This window comes from Polyergus mexicanus, unplaced genomic scaffold, assembly GCF_030449975.1.
Source record: "Polyergus mexicanus isolate NDT 795.1 unplaced genomic scaffold, iyPolMexi1.0 SCAF_9, whole genome shotgun sequence".
Taxonomy (NCBI): domain Eukaryota; kingdom Metazoa; phylum Arthropoda; class Insecta; order Hymenoptera; family Formicidae; genus Polyergus; species Polyergus mexicanus.
This window is the reverse complement of record NW_027223329.1, coordinates 1722703-1745262: the sequence shown is the minus strand read 5'-3', so window position 1 is coordinate 1745262 and position 22560 is coordinate 1722703. Positions and strand designations below refer to the sequence as shown.

The following is a 22560-nucleotide window of genomic DNA, read 5'->3' as shown; positions in this document are numbered from 1 at the left end:
TCTGGAGTAAACTATATTATTAAATTTTGTGTTAATAAATAGATAAATTAATTTTGGTTTAGTCCCAAGAAGCTTTTATTTTCTACGCTAGATGTAAGATATATGGTCACAATTAATACACAATTGACAATCAAGTTTATCTTCTGCTCGGGATTCACGGATGAGTCTCGCAGCAAGATATTGTCGATAAGACAGATCACTTTCATCTTCGAGGTTTGTATCTCAGTTATTATTGGCAATATTGTAAACTATTTTATCGACAGTAGCAAATGGTACAAAATGCCAAACAACAAATATAAAAGCGCCACAGTCGGCGACGAGTCGCATCACCCTGTGTGACATCTCTCCGTTCCTCTTTCCCTCGGGTTTTTACGGGCCAAGGTTCATCTGTGGTGGTGGTGGTGGTGGTGGTGCATGGTCTGACCGTGAGTCGTGTGTGCGCCAAATCCATCGATTAACGGGAACACAAAATAAGATGCAACGTCGTCTCGCTGTTCGCCGCGCGTCTCGCCGTGTCGAGGAGCTGACGATACCGAGCGTTATCGCGAGCAGAGTCGTCGGACGTTAAGGGACGTTATGGGAAGATGGTGAGACAGCTCGGTCTCCTCGGCCACTGGGAACATGGGTTCGCAAACACTGGAGATCCTGAGACAAGGCGTCTGGGCGAGTCTGACGGGTGGCTGGTTTTACGATCCGCATCTCGACGTTTTCTCCAACACCTTCCACCTATACATCTGGCTGTTTCTGCTCTGTCTGCCGTTCACGATCTATCTGGTAAAAAGAAACGCGACATCCTGTATGTTTGTGCAGTTGTTTATTTTGAAAATTGCATAGGAATCTTTAACTTTTTCGCACAAGGATAAATTCTTTTTAATTAAGTCACGTCTATTTTCAACCGATTTGAAAACTCATCGCAGTTTGATTTATGTCGCTTTTGAAAGAAACACGACTATAATGTCTGCAATTATATATTTAAAATTCTCTTAAAATTTGTTTATATAAACTTTCCGCCACTGTATAGCGTAAAGTGTTATTTTTCTTTTTATGATATTTGCTGTATATCTGTTAAAGAGTGTGTTTTATGTGTTTTAGTATTTTCCTCCTACATTATATGTTTGGTTGGCATATTGCTCATCATTTGTCGTCGTCTTTGGAACAATAAAGTGTATGAATCACGCTCTACACTGCGTATATGATACAACAGAGTGTTTGGAAGAATCAAATCAAACCATCAGTCAGCAAAAGTCTGAGAGCGAGAAGAAACGAGCAGGCCACAATAAATCAAGAGAACAGTCACAAGATCAGATGGGCCATGGCATAGAGCTGCAAGTTTTGAACGGTACATCGCATAATTTAAAGATAGATTAAATTAGCAATATCTTATTGGATTTCTTATATGAAAAAAATGCCATATATATAAACATCAGATTTTTGAGAGAAATAACAAACTTTGTAATTTTTTACATTATAATGGCTAAGTTAAATAATTCTTTTTGTTTTTAGATTTATATAATTAGCATATAATAGTATATAATACAATAATATAATAGTATATTATAAATATAATTATTTATAATTTCTTATTTGCTGTCCGAAAGAGATTACGTGTATAATATATCTTTTCACATATTTTTTATAATTTGTCTTTAGGTAAAACAGATACACCACCTGTAGAATGTTCATCACGTAATTCGTTTATAGAACCAAATATACAGAATGCCGATGCAGATAGTATAACATCTGAATATAATCGAGATAAACCTAGTTCGACCATAGATTTAAAGGTAGAGATACATAGGAAAAACAGCTCGGAAAGTTCGGAAGAGGCGCAGCAACTTAGTAAACCAATGGTGACCAGTATTAATGTGCATGAAGCTGAATTAGTTTCTGCACAATATCATGAGCCACGTTTTAAAAATATTATAAACGGTAATCGAGTATTTAATTGCATCGCATGTGAGCAAATAAAAGAGATAATTAACATAAATGATTGTAATATTTATTTATAGAATGGAAATTATTGCGACAAAAATGCGTAGTAATAGCGGAAGAAGATAGACCAGGACCGCGTAAATTATGTCGGCATGCACCTGAGGATTCCAGAAATCGACATTCTAAGCAAAGCCTCGGAAAAACTGGATCGGAGAGCCAAATAAAACAGACCAGTTCGTTAGAATTGGAACATCCTGGTGACGATTATCCATACTGGAAGTCCAACCAAAGCGTTCGCAGACTCAATTCCAATTCTATACCGATGGAACCACATCTGATAAATGATCATCCGCAGAGCTTAGAAATTATATCGAAAAAGGGAGATACAGACAACAATAAAATCTCGTCTCATCCACAATCATTAGAGGTAAAAGTCTCCAATTTATTTCTAGATTTCATTAGTATTCTAAATATGAATATAAATAATGTTTGAAATCTTCATAACGCCTTGTTTCTTAATGAGATAAAAAATTTCATTTCTAATTTAGGTCATTACCAAAAAACCGCATCAACAACTAGTACATCCACAAAGTCTTGAAACAATTGGTGCTACTAGTAAAAATATAAATAATACTGACGATAATAACCTGCCTCTTCATCCCCAAAGTCTTGAAACAATCAACAAAAAGGTATATAAACAAATTATTTTATAAAGTATCTTTTTATACATAAATATTTTATCTCAAGATATACATTTATAATATAAATAAAATTGAATGTTGAAGGTCTTACCACAAAACACATTGAAGAGAAACCAGCTACAGCTCTTACCATATCTTAGTTATGGATCCGAAATAGTGCATCCAATAGCTGAACAGAGTGATGAACAATTTGCTAATGAAAGTTCAGGAGGATTCAGTCTGCGAGACTCTTATAGTCCATTACTTACACGGAAAAACATGAACGACGCAAATGCTACATCTAATAGAGACAGAAGTCTCAGTGCTAGCAGATTCGAAGATAGATTTTCGAGGTATTCTCGAATGATATGTATCATCAAAAATAACACAGACGTTTTAATGTCTTTTAATTAAACATGTATTAAAGTAAGCTTATATTGATATTATCTTTTACATTATCTTCTAGGTTTAACGACGATAATGGAATAGACAACAACTCAGCAAATTCTCGAGATGCTTTGCTTGATGAATCAAAATCCGGTGTAAAAAGAAGATACAGTAATGCCAGCCAAAGCAGTCACGAATTTTCAGATGGTGAAAAAAGTAAGGAGAAGCGACTGGATAAATCCAAGAATGCGGAAGATCCACTCAATTCAGGAAGCGTAGTCGGAATAGATTGGTTATTCGAGAGCGGAGATTGTTCGGTGGAGCCATGGACGAGTAAGAGTAAGTTTAATGTAAACGAAAACATGCTTCTTGGGTAAAGAAAAAAGATTAGTGCAATTATCTTTTGCAAGCTTTATGCTGTTACGTTTTTCTAATTCGTGCTGCCAGTATTTTGGACTTTCACTCGCTCTGATGATACGGATACATCAGAAAGCCTACAGACGGCTAGTACAGATTGTAAGTTGGACGCTACTATAAAGCTAGAATGTCGTTGACAAGATTAAGTTTAAAAATTCACGATAGATTTGACAGGCTGATGAGCATATCATATGTTTAGCACTTCGTGTATAATTCTTAACTCATGATAACATTGAATATGATGTTCATGATAGAACAAAGTTTAAAAATGATTGAGCTTTTAGCGCTGATCATAAATTATAGAATTGACGAAAACTCTCTAAATGCGTACTGATGTGTACTGATTTGCGTAGATCTTCACACTAAAGAACCCGATTCAGGATCATCTAGTACAACCACTCTCAGTATCGAGAATGAAGTGAAGCGAAAGTTGCTGCCGCAACTGGAAGTGGACAATACCGCCAAGCGTCATCAAGGAGCGATCCCCAAGCAAAGCCGCCCAAAACCCGCCGTGTCGGACGGTACAGATGATAACATTGTGTCGAGCGTCGAGCAACCGCGGGAGAATCTCAAACGTTATCTTGAAGTACGACGGGAGAAGGCCAGAAGGCGAGGTGGCAAGTTTGAGCAGACCAGCGGTTCGAACAACGAGTTAAGCACGCTGTTACCGAATCCGGCGCCACCGTTGCTAGCAGCGCTACTGAACAATTCCGGCCGGGATCTGCCTGGCCAATCGAGCGCTGCATCATCCGATCTGCGACTGAGTCGCAGTTCCGAGAATCGGAACTCTCGCAGCAGATACGGACGATTAAAACATCCTAATCGTATTCATCGTGGACCGCGCAGCATGACCAATCGCGACGACAATGTTGTGCCGTTGACCGCGTTGTTTGGCCTGATCTCGAGTGGCGAGTATCACTTGGCCACCAATCAAAACGATACCTCGGAGGGAGCTGTGCATTACTTTCGCGACGATAATGGCCGCTGGCTAGCCTACACGTTTGATGAAAAGGGTTGTTCGGACGTGGCTGCTGCGGCAGCGATGACACAGATGCCCGCCAATCCGCACAATGAGAAACTGCTAAACACTCTACTGCGTCAGCAACTCAATCAGAATATACACTACGATGCTACGAATTGGGAGCTTGCTGATTCGCTTAGCAACAGTTATAGCAGCTTATCGCTTAACTCTGCCGGTCTAACGGTGATAATCGACACGCCGCCAGTACTGTCGAGTCCGGCGAGCAATCAGACCAAAACGCAGAGTTCGCCGCCGTCGAATCTGATCTCCTCGAATACCGGCAGTTCGAATCAATGCACACTCGGCGAAAACTCGGAACGCGAACATTTTCATCATACGCTAATCGCGCGCTCAGACTCGATGGCCGACAGAAATCGAAGGTTACAGAATCTGCTGGGCAATATGACTTTGAATCAATATCAGTCGGATCCCAACAGCCGCATGCCTGTACTGACATTGCCGCATCAGGAACCTGACATAAACACGAGTCTGTCGTGGAACCGCTTCGTTGATGGCCTGGATGGCTCTGACGGTTCCAAGCCCAAGCAAACCAGACATTACTACAAGTGGAAAATCGGCAAACTGCCACATGTCAAAGTGCGCTTTGATCGTCTCGCCCTACTAGCTCTGCTTGATCGTAACTTGACCGTGTTAGAGACCATTGTATCCACATTCCTGGCGGGCACGGTCGCAGGGCTGGGCCTTCTGTTGCTTCAACAGGGCTTCTATCGGGATATATTCGCATTTATATTTTGCTTTGTGACGGCCGGCTGTCAGTACTCGCTACTCAAGTCAGTCCAGCCCGATGCTGCATCGCCTACACATGGCTTCAATCGCGTTATAGTGTTCTCCAGACCTGCGTATTACATCTTGTGCTCGAGTCTGATTCTGATCTTCAACGAGATACTGAGGAATTTTAAATCGTCCGATTTTCGCGTGTATGGATTGCGTGTTGCCGATTATGATGTTATACTGCAAGTGCGAAACGTTCTGCTAATATTTCTGCTGTGTTTTCCGATCGTGTTCTCTTTAGGATTATTTCCACAAATCAATACGTTCCTCATGTACGTCTGCGAACATTTGGATATTCATTTATTCGGTGGCAATGCGACCACTAGTTTGGTGTCGTCGTTGTACTGTCTATGCCGCAGCTTGGTCGCCGTCCTTATCCTTTACGGATTTGCCTATGGCGCCCTTCTCGAGCCCAAGTCTTCACAGCATATTTTATTCTCCATATTCGTCGGTCTGCTCGTCGCGATATCTTATCATCTGAGCCGATCGTCGTCTGATCCAACCGTGATATGGGATATCCTCAAAACGAATCTATGGCCGCTGGAGATAGGAGATCGATACGTGGAGGAGAAGGAGGCGAAGATTATCGAGAATACATCGTCACAACGCGACAATGTGGCTGCGAGCTATAAAGAGGCCAAAAATAAGTTGTCTGGCAGGAAGAAGGATGTGAAAATCAAAGTGGGCGAACAAATGTCGGACACCGAACTGGTAGATCCGTTACCGGAGAAGCTCCGTTTGACTGTAAACGCTAGACTGAAGAACGATGTAATCGTATGCGCGGTAGTCGGCACTCTGTCTTTCGGTATTCATCGTACGACAGTGTTCACCGCTCTGCAACCGGAACTCAATCCGGTACTATGTAGCATCGTCAGCTGCCTGGGTTTTCTTCTGCATTATATTGTGCCGCAGCTACGCAAGCAGCTGCCGTGGCTATGCCTGTCAAGGCCGGTATTGCGCAGTCATGAACACGCGCAATTCGAGGTGCGCGAGCCGGTGAGAATCATGTGGTTCGAGAAGGCCTATGTATGCCTGTGTTTTCTCGAACGGAACATTCTTTATCCGGTCGTCTTCCTGGGCGCCCTTACCGAGTGTTCGTCAAAGATCGCAGATAAATTTGGCGAGAGCGTGGGCGCGCTCATTATCGTCATGTGTGGTCTCAAGTCCCTTAGATCGGCGTACTCGGACCCGTCCACACGTTACCTCGTCCTAATCTTCGCGGTGCTCTTCTTCCAACTAGACTTTAGTAATTTGAGCGAAACCTTCCTAATGGACTATTTTGTTACGGGAATCGCGTTCGCCAAGATCCATGAACTACTGCTCAAGATACGCTTCGTCGTCACATACATCGCGCCCTGGCAAATCACTTGGGGCAGTGCGTTCCACGCGTTTGCTCAGCCCTTTTCTGTGCCGCACTCGGCGATGCTCTTCCTTCAGGCCGGCATCTCAGCGATGCTCAGCACGCCTCTGAATCCATTGCTAGGCAGCGCGATCTTCATCTCATCGTACGTGCGACCCGTCAAGTTCTGGGAGAGAGACTACAAGACGAGAAGGGTGGATCATTCAAACACGCGAATGTCCTTGCATTTAGAGCGCAATCTGGGTGCCGACGACAACAATCTGAACTCGATATTTTATGAACAACTCACGCGCTCTCTACAGCATAGTCTCTGCGGTGACCTCGCGTTCGGTCGATGGGGAAACGTGGAGCAGGGCGACTGTTTTCTGCTCGCGTCAGATTATTTGAACTGCTTGGTGCACATAATTCAATTGGGTAATGGACTGGTGACATTTCAGCTCAGAGGTCTCGAATTCCGAGGAACATACTGCCAGCAAAGAGAGGTACATACGAAATTATACAATACGACTGTTTTTTTATTTTATTTTTTTTATGTGAACGTTGACGCTAACTTAACTTTTTTATGTATCTATTTTTAGGTGGAAGCGATCTCGGAGGGTATCGAGGACAACGACAATTGCTGCTGCTGCGAAATGGGTCACCTATCGAATGTACTTAGCGTGAACGCAGCCTTCAGTCAACGCTGGCTCGCTTGGGAAGTCGCGAGTGCCAAATATGTGCTCGAGGGATATTCGATCTCCGACAATTCGGCGGGTTCTATGCTGCAGGTGTTCGAGTTTCGCAAGGTGCTGGTTACGTACTACGTCAAGAGTATCGTCTTCTACGCTGTGAAGTCACCCAAGCTGAAGCAATGGCTCGAGAATCCAGACATTGTCGATGCGCTCAAGCCGATGCTCGACAAGAACTTTGTTGATCTCGATCCCGTTTTTAACGTCAATATCGACGAAGATTTTGACTTCCGAGCGAGCGGTATCACGCGGAACAGCTTCTGCAATATTTACCTCGACTGGATACAATATTGCGCTGGTAAACAAGATAAGGTGATACATTAGTAATATTCATATTATTTCGTCAGTTTAATACTAAAATAACAAAACTTAAAAAATTTTGACGTTATCTGCATACATTAATCAGTCGAAAAAATATGGAGATGTTTACATCTTTTGATACCGTAAATATATAGATAAGTACAATATCAATCTGAAACTACAAGATGTATTTATCTTTTAGTTGAATGAGAAAAAAATTATTTAAATCGTTTAAAATATCAAATTTATAAACAATTATACATTTTCGAATTATTAAGATGATATTATAGTACTAAGGAGATAAGCAATTAAATGGAAAATTTTATAATACTAAGGAGATGATTTATCTATATGAAAATCACAATTTCTTTGAAATATATATCATATTATTACACTTTCAGTCGCTGGATAGAACACGTGATTCATATCTCGTATCTCTGTGCCTCTCATTGAGTCTGTTGGGAAGACGCGTGTTAGGCGCTGCATCTCACAACACATTATCAGGTGTTGAGTTTTTTCTCTACGGGCTACACGCGTTATTTAAAGGTATAATACTTTGTTTCTGTGCATCGTAATAATTATGTGTTTTTTTAGAAATGTATTTAATATAGTATATTTAAACCCCTCGATATTTGAATGTATTATGTTCGCTAAAAAATTTTCACAATCTTTGAATTGTTTCTTGATAAAATATCAATGGCTGTATTTCTCTGTTTAAATTATAAAATAAGTTTTTGTTTGAACTATAACTAGTGATATATCCTGTATATACACAAATATCTATATATGATGATAGGAGATTTTCGGATAACGTCAGTTCGCGACGAATGGGTGCTGCACGATGTCGATTTATTGCGCAGCGTGGTCGCTAAGGGAATAAGAATGGCCTTGAAACTGCATCAAGATCACTTTATGAGTCCGGAACAATACATCGAATCACCAGCACTCTTCGAAGCTATCGACAATCATGATCAGAATCTCGTCATCAGCCACGAGGCAGATCCACTTTGGAGGAACGCAGTATTGAGTGGTGCGCCCAGCCTTCTAGCACTCAGGTTTGCATTATAATTCAACCACAAAAACATATGAAATACACTAAATCGCGATTAACATAAACATTCGAAACTTTTAGACATGTACTCGATGAAGGTATAGACGAGTACAAAGTGATAATGCTTAACAAACGTTACTTGAGCTTCCGAGTGATCAAGATGAATCGCGAGTGCGTCCGCGGACTCTGGGCCGGCCAACAGCAGGAATTGGTATACTTGAGGAATAGAAATCCAGAGCGCGGTTCTATACAGAATGCCAAGCAAGCACTGAGAAATATAATCAACAGTTCCTGCGACCAACCGATTGGATATCCGATTTATGTCTCTCCGTTGACGACCAGTTACGCCGAGACCAACGAACAATTGTGCTCGATAATCGGAGGACCATTGACCTTTGGTACCATAAAAAGCACCGTGTTGAAATTGTGGAGAAAGTACGCGTATATTGAAGATAATTTTTCGTCTTTAATTGATTTATCCCTCAATTCGATTTAACTTTAATTTAAATCGGAATCTAATAATTCAACGTGTATGTTTTTAGAATCAGAAGAAGATGTGGTCAAGGTTGTTCCTCCGGCGGCACTGGCTCCCAAGACGATGGAGGTTTCGGGAATGACGGAGTATACGCGATGACTACTTACAACATACACTCTGGTATTTATAGATATTAATCAATCAATTTAGTTAATTCTTTGATGCACTGTTAATTATTTCATTGAACTTGATATAAGAGAAAAATTTACAATTATATTTAAAATTAGAGTTAAAACACATAATTAGAATATAGACTATAACTTCCATCTATTTTCTAAGATATCTTGATTTTTTTTTTTTTTTTTTTTTTTTTGTTATAATATAAATTTGATTTTTTAACGATCTCCAATATTGATGCAATAGATATATGTATACCTTCGTACTTATTATACTTGTTTTACGAATGTAGGCTATGCTCAATCGGGTCATAATACTTCCGGTTCGCAATCGATGGAATCTGGCTGTCAGATCGGCGGTTCGACCGGTCGAGGATCTCTCGGTCGTGCGAATACGGGTTCTCTTGGTGGTAACAGAGGTTCACTCGCTTCCGTTGGGAAACCAACCAGTTCGACCCTCGCCAGCTTGGCCGGATTGCTCAGTAATAGCGATATCAAAACGGAAACGAAGAGCGAGACAAGTTTCTCTAGCAAGCTCGAGAAGGAGGAAGTTTTTCAAAGAGTTCGCGTAAGTATTTTAACAGCATTCATATTCGCAGAATGAGTCAATTCCGATGAATTAAATATAAAATTTCTAAAAATTATATCTATCCTATTAACCGCTTATAGAAAGATTAATCTCTGACGCGTTAAATTATTGTAATTTGAATTTGTTGAAATGTTTTATTATTTAATACCATTGTGTACGCGGTTGCTCTAAATTGTCTGAATCAACATTGCATTCAAAATTAGAATAACGTAAAGATTGAAGTTCTTTTTGCACGCATGAGTCGTAACGCAACAGTTTTTCACAAACAGATTATGGATCCTAATCAAGTATACGACGCGATCAATTTGGGTCGGCGTATAGACGTGATTTGGCCAGATGAGAGGATGCGACAGCAAGGCGGTCGTTCCGGCTGGCAACATTGGGTACCGGAGAGAGGTATGGAGGGTTGCGTGGTTCACCGTTGGTCGCCGAATCATCGCGATCCTAATCGACGTTCACATGTCGACAAAGTCATTCTACTCATAAAGATCGAGGATAAATACGTGCCGATAGCTGAGCAAGGCGTACGGGATTTAGGAGCAGAGGTTTAGTAAAATAATTTTTTTTCGAAATTGGTATAACATGCGTTCATGGCTTTTGTACTCATTAGCACGATCGCTCTTAGATCTGCAGATGGGCGATAGCGCATGTATATTCAACAACTAGAAATCTTCAAATAAGAGAGAGAGAGCGAGAGAGAAAGAATTTCTATTAGATTTTAAACCCCAATGTGATGGCAGTAGTTAGCATTATTACAGACTTTATTAATGTTTCGATTTGTTCTGTAAGAAAACGACTAGTTAGTTTCTCTTGATTGTACTAATGTAATCAAAGAATTTTCAATGAAAACATTTTTGCAAATCGTAACCGGAGAGCGTTATGCGGATTGCTAATATTAGTATAAACTAGGAACCTAAGAGAAATAATCCCATATATAAAACATGAACTATTTTTATTGTAATTCTTATTACTTTTATGATACATATTTTTCTTTGAAAATATGTGTGGCTAAGATTCTTATTTGAAGATTTCTAGTATCAATGCGATAAAAGTGCAAAATAATGCGAACAAATGTATTATATTGACAATGTTGAATACTAGTTTCGTACTTCCACAAAGTCAATACTAGCCATTAAAACATAAATCGAAGGATTCTGATCAGCGATAATACTTAATTACATAAAATGTTCAACTTATCTCCGTTAACAGGTTTCACTGCAATTATAACATTGCAATTTTTTTCAAAATATTGAGAAATTTACATACTTTTCACTTGTTTATATGGATTGTCTATAAAATTTTTTCCGAATTTTAGGATGCTGTCTCGCCCCAAATTTTTTGATTATTTCTCATTTTTATTGTTCTTGTACTTAGAATTTTCATCAGATACGATTTACTAGAATTTCTTGTCAGATGTATATTTCTTTCCATTTTGATCATCATCGTTGTTAAAGTTTTACTTTTTAAACATTTCTACAGAAAACGCCACCGTGTTAAAAGAATCGAAAATTGTAGAGCCCTGTATAGAGAAAAGGAGATAGAGGAAAAGAAATATGAGAATATTTTGTCATCTTGTAAGTATCGTAAATATATATGTATATTGTTACTTCTCGTGAATTGAACAAGAAAAAACGCTAATCGCCAAGTTATTCAATGCAAAATCAAATTGTATCATGTTGTACTATATACTGTATATTATATGATGACTATATTAGTTTATGTTTTCACACCGAACGCGGAGCAGACGTTACTTGTTGCCCAATGTATATCTAGATTACTTAATTATCGGTTAAAAGAAAAGGTTCGAACACGTTCCTCTTCCATTAATCTATAATATAAATGCAATATATATTTTTGGCGGTTGATATGGAAAAAAAAGGAAAAGAACATGAATTGTTCTGAGTAGTAGAATTGTACTATTTATGAATATGTAACATGATGTATTATATAAGAGCAGGAGGAAAAGCGAATCTCTCTTAAATACACTGTTGCTATGTAGGTTGTACGGAGTGGGTTACATATGGCATATGATATCGATAGACTATTTGTACATAAAATATCATTCGTGTTTTTCTATAAAAGATTTTGTTATACGATTCTCTTTTTTAAAGTAGATAATGTAGATAAGTTGTAAATATCTCTTACATTGCGCATACCATCGCAGACCTCGAAGCGTCCAGAATATTATTCTATTCGAGCGTGTGTTATTTCACGGGGCCACACACGACAGGACATATCCGTGTGCATTGAAATAGCGGTTACTATATCCCTCGCTTCACTTCCACATGCCCATGTACAAAAATTCATTCAAAATCACATGGCATTACTTAATTATATACGAGCTGGTAAAATTGTTAGTCTCGAGACGGTGCATTTACATCTGAGGCACATCTTGTCAAATCGAACAAGGATATTATGTGTAAATGCATTGGTGTAATGCTCCAAGAGCAATGAAACGTCTACGCTGTTACTCTTAAAAGAAAATTATCAAATTGTTTATTTTTTTTCTTTTTAATTTTGTATATAATGTTTATAAATTAATTAATTTTATTTTATTTGTTTCAAATCATGAATGTTATAAACAAATTCGAAAACATCTATATACTGGTTATTTAAATAATAAGAAACGGTTGCTTGCAAAAATTCTGTAAATCCATATATATAGCTCGCTCGCGTTCGACATCGTGTAGAAAAAAGAATATATATATATATTGTAGGTCGCAGTTAAAGGGAAAAAAATAGTTTTTTGCAAGTGACCACAGAATCACAGCATTGCCTTATCGTGGTGTCTTAAAAAACACCTGACTGATAACGAAAAAGATTATATAGCTAGTCTTTTAATTGTTGATATAACATACACATTTATGTATAGCTTGCTGCCGAAAGACGCGGGAGAGAAACGTTATGTGAAGTGTAATAATCTATATTATATCTCTGGCCTACTATATCTTTAATGGACAGTACTTTCATACACTGATTGTACACACAATGGTCTTATACAATCAAGAATAAACAAGAAACTGAAATCTGATTAGATGATTTATCTCGATTGCACTGCCATAGAAGACACACATCGCGATTTACATCCAATAGCTGTTATTAAAGTAATTATTCTCTTAGCCTCTCTTTATTAACTGTTTGCAATTAATTTATACATACTTTATACAATTTAAATTATTTGTATAAATTAGAGAGATACTGAAAATATTTTTTTAAATGGAATTCATCTATCAAGAAAAAAATATATAGATATGTATATATATATATACATATAAAGCATATTTCAAAAATATTTGTTAAATATTTATCTTTTCATAATAATGCAAAGATAATAATTCAAATCACATTGCAAATTTATTATCATCGCACATAATTTGTTATTGAATTGCCTTGTAAAGTGTTTTTTATTACATGCCATATATAAATATTGAATAAATGAATAACTATTTCAAGAATATATTGAAATGTCGTGTCTAAAAAGATATATATCACAAGTGCTTGGACAAGTTTAGGAGTTCTACAATAGCTTCTAATACTCTTTCTATAATATTTGTATAATATAAGATTCTGTTGAATTTTTTTCAATATCTCAAGAACAAACCGCTATTTTCTAATATCTTTTTGGTCGATTCAAGAATATAGGCTGCTGAGCAAGCTCTGTATTAGAGTATATGTTCTATAGAAGAATACAAATATTTCAATACAACCTGAATAGATTTATGTATTAATATATATATATATATATATATATATGTATATATATATTAGCTTCGTGTTATATATTATATAATAAGGATTATCATTATATATGCTATTTTACAACATAAATATACATCTAAAATCTTTAAGTTATATAATGCACGCTTATCTGATAATGATTAGATTAAGAAAGGCCGTAAGTCTCGGACGAAATAGCTTGAGATATTACATATTTTCTCTATGAAAATACATTCATGGTAAATGGAAGCATAAAATGTATATTATATAATTTACAATGTTATCATGATTAGGACTTAGTATTCTCGTTATCTGTAGTATTTATTGGTCCTTCGTGTATTAGCTTTTGTATTAAATTCTCTATCATCTCGTTATTGACTAAACCGATAAATTTGTCTACGACTAAGCCATTTGAGATTGCTATTACTGCAGGTACAGCTTTTACTTCAAAGACATGCACCAATTCGGGATTTTCTTCTACATCGATTATGGCCAGATCTAATTTATCCATAGGTTCTATAAGTTCTATTAATTTGGGTGTTAATATTTTACATGGGTCACACCAATCTGCGTGAAAATTTACTATAACTGGCACTGTGCCATTCATTACCTTATTCACAAAGTCGTTGTTATTGCTTATCTCATAATGCTTATTATTTTGGCGAAATAATGAAATACGTCTCACCACAAATGGTATGCAATTTCTTATACTGCACAACATTGTTTCTTTTTTTTAAACGTGTTACTTGTAATATAAGTAAAAGATTAATAGCTATGTAAACAGATGAACATTACATTTATATATTAAATCTTGCACATATTGAAGATCATCATATTTGTCAGCAAGCAAGAATATCTATAAAAAAAGAAGATTGCTATCATTATTAGTTATATACAATAGTGCAGTATCCAGATAAATCTTTTTTATCACAATATATAATCATAAGTTTCAATTCTATCATAATATTAACATACATTTCCTTATTATCATTAATTTTAAACATACCAAAGGGCCTAAAAAACCCAACTGGATATCCTAACTGGCCTAACAGTTTCCACCAACCCAAATTTAATATACCCGATGAGGGAAATTGCAGATGAGATAGATAATAAAATCAGAAGCGTTATACGCCAAATGAAAAGTCGATCATACACCTACAAAACAAAGATTTATTTAGTCTTATGTCTTGTGATTTTGTTCAATTATATAATCTCTACAATATAAATTGATTGTATTCAACATTGCATTATTTTTACATATCTATATATATAATTACTTTCTAATTTTATATAAATTTTTTCAAAAATATAATTTAAAAGTTCCCGCAATACAATTTTTTTTGTTACAAAATAGAAACTGCAAATTAATTTCCAATAGAAACAAAGAGCGATTAATACGACAATTAATATAATAATTTGTACTAGAGGTGCTCTTTCTCTTTCTCTCTCCCTTTCTTTGATATATTGAAGACAGGTTAACTCTCTTCGAACACTGGTGTCATCCGACCACGCAACAGGATGTTTAAAGACCCTCGATCGATATTGTATAAATATATTTCTGCGATTGTACCTTGTTCTCCGTGGGCGCGGGTTTCTCTGACGCGCGTGGCACGCTAATCAAAATAATCGTAATCGCGCTCACGACTAGTACAGCGATCGCGCCAACTTTCTTCTCGACGCGCAACGATATCACGAATATTAACGCGGCCACCACCCACAGACTGAGGATAATGAATAATCCTACACCGATGCCGAGTATCAAGGTGGTCATATCGTCATATTCTTCGAAGGGGAGAATAATACGACAGAACTGTCAAAAGACGGGAGACGTGCACTTGACAGATAGCGCGCGTCTCACATATTGATCTCCTCTATTCTAAGAATCTCTATTCTAAATTCTCTCCTCTATTTCAAGTCAGCTGTTTTTCCCCCTAAATTGATTGATCCTTCTCTCGCGCTTTTCGACCGCTCAAGGTCCCTTTCCCCTTCTGTATACGAAAACAATTACATCGAAATTGATTGTAGAATTGTCCTGATTGTCCTTCTTTTATCTAAACCGAGGAATTTTGTCGCTAATGTAATATTTACATAATCTATCTGCAGTGAAAAGCTAAAAAATCGTTAAAATTTTCTGTTGATAATTTTTCCAATGAAAACTTGCCACTTTTCAACATGGACATGAAATATAATTCTCTTGGATTTAACAAGCAAACCGAGGCGTTATTACGCGGTTTAGGAGGATACGATTTAATAAAGGAATTCAAGAGAAAAGATATATCTACTGATGTCTTGCATAAATTAACTAAGGAGGATTTCATGCGACTTGGTAATATGTTTACTTTCACAATTATATCAATGTTTTATGCTAGTGTACGTTTATTTATAGAGATTTGAATTCTTGTGATTAACATGCATCATGCATGATACTTCTATTAAAACCTAGTAAAAAAAAATGTTAAAATTTATATATTACAAAATTTAATATATAATGCAAAATAAATAATTATTGTTTTACAATAATTTCCATACAATTCTATATTTCTTTTAGTTAGACTAAGGAATTATTACCTTCTTTAATATAAACAATAATTAAAATTTTAAAAACATATATATATATATATATATATAAAGATATTATATATTAGTATGATACTAATAATGGTTTGTTTTTCTAGGTGCTGATGAACATCTTGCAGAAAACATGTTCCATGCTCTATATATTTCAAAGGAAAAAGTTCCAAGTATGAAGTTAAAGCCTCATCAAAGGTACTAAATCATTATTGAGAAAAGCTTGTATTCTATCTATAACATAGTATTGAATCTAATAATAAGTCTTTTACAGGATGTCTGATAAAATAGAGATATTGAAAATAGGAAAGAAACAGCTTGATGTAATTCAAGCTTTTATAACATACTGCAGAGTTAAATTACAAAAAAAAAGAATCAATTCTTTTATTGAACCTGACGAAGCCTTAAGTGCTTCCACAGTTCTATGCCTTGTCGCTGATTCTATTCTTAAGGAAGTTAATGAAGCTGAATTAAAATTAAAAGAACTGGAAGCTGTGATAATTATGGTATATATACATTAATATAAATTTTTACTATATTTATATACTTCTGTTAAATTAATATGACATTATTTAAATGTCTTATAATAATAATTTAAGGAAACCTAAACATATAACTAAATTTAATTTCATTTTTTACAGCCTAGAAAAAGCGCAAAGTTTACTTATGTATCATATTGTATTCCAATCGGTGGATTATGCATTGCAACATATATATTATACAACAAATTTTCGAGATAAAAGTTTTATAGGATGTACAAAATATATTATTATGTATAATTAGGTTATTAATATATAGATTGTAAGTTGTTATTTTTTTAAGAAAATGCTTTTTTGGAAATATATAACATAAATATTTTTAATAATAGGCTTTAACTTAATATTATTGGATCAAAGTAATTTGATCTAAAATATCATTCTAATATATCCAAATTCCCTTATAAAGTTCAATATTATTCAGAAAAGACATATATGCTTAAACATTATATACTTCGCAAATTAACTGAGATAATTAAACAATAACAAATTGTCTATCTTTAAAATTAACTCTAATTAACGTTTGTCAATCCGCTTGTTTAAGGTGTGTAAACTCGGTCGAAAAGGATAGGAAAGTCAATGGGGGAAATTGAAGAAAACGTAGGAGATAATACAAGAATTCTGTTTAAAATCGATATAAATTATATATATTTATATTTATATTTATATTTATTTATTTATTTCAAATTGTATTTCATGTATTGCTCTTTATGGGTTCTAGATTTATATGGCACATTTTAACTACTCGAGGCATATTTGCTTTTCTCTTTTATCCGTCTTATGATTTATCGAAGGAGGTGGGTAAATCACAATTACGATAAGAAAGATCGCAAAGGACAGAAATCTCAAGGGGTGTCATAGAATTTAGAGATGATACGATATATCCACCTGCGCCTCTAATCGTTTCGTCTCGTACGTATATCTATCCCCGGTGGCTGCCGAGGCGACTGCGCATGCGCGCTCGACCGCTGCGTGAGCTTTGAAATCTCCGCTTCAGTCGCGCTAAGATGGACGGCGGAGCGTACGGCGGCGGAAAGGCCGGGGCCCCTTTCGATCCTATCGCGTACGTTCAGAGGCCGCAGGTCATTTTGAGAGCGGTATGCCTGGTAAGTCGTCCCGACAACGAGATCCATCGCCAAGCGTGATCGCGACGACGATCGCGATACCGAGGGAGCTGGATACCTCGACGCGGATGGTCATTGATTTTAAAAGAGTCCTCGGTCCTCCTCCTCCCCCCACTCCCGCAACCGCGATGGGGTTTTATTGATTTTTCACGAATTCCAGCGATACGTCTCTCGTATGACATAGGGTTTCTATGGCGTTCGATCTTTGAATGGGATCTATTGCTAGTCGATTCGACGGATCGAATTTTTCGCGCCTCTTCTAGTTTATCTCGCTGGCCAGATCTTTAATGAAATGCACGAGTCCCTCCCTCCGTTTTGCCCTCTTGACAGCATTATTTGTTAATCCCCTCCCGAATTTGTCTCTTTCCGCCTTTCTTTGTCTCTCTCTTTCTCAATGTGAAAATACTTATTTCGCTAATACGTAATATAGGCTTGATATGTAGAGGAATTGTGATTAAATATGCAAAGAGTATAGAAAGTTCGAATACAATAAGCCTGATATATAAGACATTTCACGAATTATGCATAAAATGAATCCTATGACCTATATGGATATTTATCTTATTTTATTTTATATTTTTTAAATAAATCTATGCATTTTGGAGATTTTGGTCAAGAAGTATATACATATTTACTATTTGCTTTTTTCTTATCTTCTCTATTATGTGCTATCATCTGTTCAACCATTTACGCTCTTAATTTGCAAATAACTTATATATATATGTTATATATCGCAATGTATGTTTTGTTTTTCCAAATTTCTTCTTGGATCGTCCTATACATAAAAGTATTTTTATCATGCTTTCAGCTTTTTGCAATAATTGTCTTTGGATGTATAAGCAGCAAGGGCTATCTTCCAAAAGAAGATGGGAAGGAAGTTTGTCTTTACAATGATGACAATAACGCATGCAATTATGGGGTTGGTATTGGAGTACTGGCATTTTTGGCCAGTATCGGATTTCTTGCGGGTGAATACCTGTTTGAACAAATGTCGTCTGTCAAGACTAGAAAACATTTTGTTCTTATAGATTTGGGGTAAGCTACGCGCACTTTTATAGTCTGGGTATTATAGAATGATAATTGTATAATAAAAAACAAGATTTTGGCTTCTTTTCTCTTTTAAAACACTTGGATAATTGAAATATCTTCTACACTATATTAATATTATTAATATTGTCATTATAGTTTTTCGGGTTTCTGGTCTTTCCTGTATTTTGTGGGATTCTGTTATTTGACGAATGCATGGAACAATTCTCCAAGACCAAAGGATGGATACGGTGTGAATAATTTACAAGCGGCTATTGCATTTTCATTTTTCTCCATCTTTACTTGGGTATGTTGGATCAAGTTTACTCGGCGAATATATGAATATTTTCTATTGAATTATTAATATCTATGTATAGAGTGTCATATATATGCAATAACCAAACTTCCAGAAACTTGTCTGAAAATTGTATCTACAACTTGTTGTTACAGGCTGCTTGTGCTTGGTTCGCATTTCAAAGATTTAAACAAGGTACTGATGCAGCATTCGCTCCGAGTTACGAAGCAGATCCTGTTGGTGGTACAGGATATACAAGTTATCCAGATGCTACTGACACTGCTTATCAAGAACCGCCGTTTGGTCAGCAACAACAGCGGGGTATGGGTGACTTTCAAGCCCCAGCTTATTAAAAGTCATCCATAGTCAATACCAAAATGTATTTCCATTGGATGCACAGCGAGCTACTTACGAAAGAAGATGATTTAGGATAATTTTTCAGAACAAGATATATTATTTCCATTACCTGTTTTGCTTAAAGGTAATTTGCAATCTTATAACAAAATAATCATCTTTCCATTTTATCCCATTCTTTCATAATTTCTTGTGCGTATAATTTTTTTGTTTATTATTACATTAATATTGACCAACTAAGAAATACAAGAGAGAAACATTTTATATAAATATATTTTTGATTCTGATGAATATGTACCAAATACGAATATGTACGTAAAATATAATCTTTACTCAAGATTTATTTAGATATTATTTCTTATCTATTTAAATCTTATTTCTTTTGACAGCTTCTGTTGTAGTATAGCGTAAAATTAAACTGTATTCTTTACAGATTAAAGAAGAACTTCATTCGCTGATAGGTCGCTGGGCAGCGCGTTGGTCATAGAGTAAGTTTTCATGGCAAGATGTAGAAGGAAGTTATTTGTTAAACTGTGCTTCTTATTGTTGACCACTTGTAAGTTACACTTATATCCATATGCCCAATGTCACAAAAAGTGTTAGGCATGTTTAAGGTATGTCATATACGCTTAAATATGCATTACGATGGTGGCTGATCTCTCTCTGACCATCTTATGGAAGTAAATATTATATCTTATAATAAATAACTATAGCAACTCCATAATAAATAAGAACTAGTACGTGCACAGGCTATGTATATTTTAACGTTGTAACGTGTTCATAGTAAACGCGATTTAAATATAACAGTAATACAATGCATTGCATTATTACGCAATTAGTAATAAACGAGATACGCGAAATCTAGGATTGAAATGAATAAGTCGATACAAATGTTTTATATTAGTGAGACAATATCTAAGTTACTTAAGTTATTTACTCATATTGGTTGCGTAAATATAATAGAATATTCCTTACATAATAGTATTAGTAAATGTATTTGCACTAAAATATGATGAAATAGTAAACCAAAGTTTTTCTATTAACATAAGTTCATATGAACAAATTATATACATAACATACATAAATTATCTGCAATCTTGATTATTGCTATATATTAGATTTTTGTATTTATGAATCTCTCACTGCAAGACTTTCGCCCATTAAATGCTTTAATATATATGTCAACAACTCATTAATATAAAGAGGGGGAAAAAAAATTATATATTTTTTAATAAGCAAATACGTTCCAAAGAAAGTTGTTCTTTGTTGAGTTTTTATATTTAATGACTCTTTGTTCCAATAAATTCGTTTGATATGCAATCTTAGGAATATATTTAATTAATTACATTATTTATTTCTATTTATTTATATTTCATTATTTATTTATGCAAGGTAAATGCAAAATCCAATATTTAAAATCTTGTATTATCGAAAACATTATTTTCAAATTAGTAATTATAAGGATGTATGAATTAACATTCGAAAAATATTTCCAATTGAGTTTAATAATTTTGACAAATGTGTCACATAGGATAATGGAATCAAAATAATTCTGACTCGATTGACTATGGAAAAATTATGGTTTGAAGTGCTGTATAAAAGTATTATATATGTACTTATGATATAATTTCATATCTATGAAAAAAATCAAACACAAATATCATTTACTTAAATATTTTGTTGTTGTACACTGTATCAGATAAATATGAACACTATTAGAAGTTTATCCAGTATTTTAGTAGTTTAATAATTAATTCGAGAGAATTATACATTTCCTAGGTATATGGCATATGAATTGTACCACTGAGTAAAAGATCTTTTGATGCTCATTTGTTTAAAGATCATCACCATTTTCATGGATATTTGTGTTTGTAGCTTACCTTTAAGGTTTTGATATATCTAGTTTGCATAATTCTCTTGAAGAAAATAATTATATGATAAGGTATTCTTATACATAATTTGAAAAGCATAGTTTATGTAAAATATTATGTGAAGTGCAATAATAATTATATTATATGTATTCCTGATAATTCCAAAGATATCCCTTTTTGGATATGCAGGATTAATTATAATAAAGAGAAATATTTTTTCGAGTTAATCGTATTATTCTTTATATTTTATCTGCTTAATAATTTATTTATCTACCTGCATATTCAAAGAGTTGGATTTTTAGATGTTCACTCTTTTCAAAATTGATCTCTCACTCTTTTGAGATCTTAACCCTTCCAAGATAATATAGCTGATATTGTTGACTAGCAAATAATGTGATGATGCACAGATCACATGCACTTGAACGTCATACCAAGAAGGGTTAAGACAAAAAATGCAATCTAAATCTTTTAAGTCTTTACCATATGATAAAAAAAATAACAATGCTATCGCACGCTTTTAAATTCACCTGTGAGATCAGAAAGAGCAAAACAGAGAGAATGTAATGCTATCAAAAAATGTCTATTACGAAAGTGTAAAGGAATAAAAACGTGTATCAAGATGTGGATATCGATAACTAAATAGCTGTTGTATTATTGTACTCTTATATATCATTGCATTTGATGCAGTAGCAATGTGTATGCGTCTGTAAAGATCTGAGTGTTTAGAGATGATCTAAAATGTAATTTAAAAGATAGCCAAAATACATATAAGTGATTATTTTTATGTAAATCAAAATGATTGTATATGATAGCCGAGCGATAGATTATGTTTATCTTATGTGATCCTGCCGCGACTGCATTTTGCTGATTGTTCCAGATTATTCGTTTCTGATGCAAACATGTTATAGTTTCCCTTTTTTATTTGCTTCATTTTTCACATCATATACATATTTCCTCATAAAGATATGATACGCGTTTCAGCTACTTCATAGGCTATGCTGGCAAATGTAAGTCATAACAAAAAACTACTCTTTTTAAAAACGCAAAAAAAGCATACGTTTATTTCATATATGCGATTGCTATTTCTAACAATGTGATGTGTTTCTCTCCAATATAAAATGTGTAGCAACATTTATCTACATTTATATAACAATGTTTATA

At 35.2% G+C, this 22560-nt stretch overlaps 3 protein-coding genes across 4 annotated transcripts; 2 read left to right on the top strand and 1 right to left on the bottom strand.

The window, feature by feature from the left end:
* Positions 1 to 283: 283 nt before the first annotated feature.
* On the top strand, positions 284 to 13165 carry Pcx (pecanex). Of its 2 annotated transcripts, XM_070302102.1 has the most exons (16): positions 284 to 774; positions 1093 to 1339; positions 1651 to 1929; positions 2010 to 2359; positions 2481 to 2621; positions 2718 to 2965; positions 3079 to 3338; positions 3447 to 3515; positions 3770 to 7071; positions 7168 to 7629; positions 8019 to 8163; positions 8414 to 8672; positions 8750 to 9103; positions 9211 to 9323; positions 9613 to 9887; positions 10178 to 13165. In XM_070302102.1, the coding sequence occupies exons 1-16, from the start codon at positions 622 to 624 to the stop codon at positions 10457 to 10459; spliced, it is 6939 nt and encodes a 2312-aa protein (XP_070158203.1). In that variant the 5' UTR covers positions 284 to 621; the 3' UTR covers positions 10460 to 13165. The 2 variants fall into 2 exon arrangements, with proteins under 2 accessions (XP_070158203.1, XP_070158204.1); XM_070302103.1 differs by lacking the exon at positions 3447 to 3515 and having other exon boundaries at positions 10178 to 13164.
* Positions 11405 to 14476, bottom strand: LOC138936581 (thioredoxin, mitochondrial). The gene has a single exon (XM_070302113.1). The coding sequence runs from the start codon at positions 14344 to 14346 to the stop codon at positions 13915 to 13917; it is 432 nt and encodes a 143-aa protein (XP_070158214.1). The 5' UTR covers positions 14347 to 14476; the 3' UTR covers positions 11405 to 13914.
* A 627-nt stretch (positions 14477 to 15103) lies between these two features.
* Positions 15104 to 22532, top strand: Syngr (synaptogyrin). Its single transcript, XM_070302114.1, is given in 8 exon segments — positions 15104 to 15951; positions 16301 to 16391; positions 16468 to 16699; positions 17707 to 17835; positions 18662 to 18888; positions 19039 to 19186; positions 19330 to 19655; positions 19962 to 22532. Coding segments are annotated over 7 exon segments (1179 nt in total). The 5' UTR covers positions 15104 to 15797; the 3' UTR covers positions 19528 to 19655; positions 19962 to 22532.
* The last annotated feature ends 28 nt before the right edge of the window (positions 22533 to 22560 follow it).

Bases quoted from the DNA above. Each gene is read 5' to 3' on its own strand.
- LOC138936581 (XM_070302113.1), bottom strand. From the start codon at position 14,346: ATGTTGTGCAGTATAAGAAATTGCATACCATTTGTGGTGAGACGTATT.
- Pcx (XM_070302102.1), top strand. From the start codon at position 622: ATGGGTTCGCAAACACTGGAGATCCTGAGACAAGGCGTCTGGGCGAGT. The intron at 3,516-3,769 runs GTAAGTTGGACG...TGATTTGCGTAG, and splicing joins ACAGACGGCTAGTACAGATT to ATCTTCACACTAAAGAACCC. The intron at 8,164-8,413 runs GTATAATACTTT...ATATGATGATAG, and splicing joins GCTACACGCGTTATTTAAAG to GAGATTTTCGGATAACGTCA.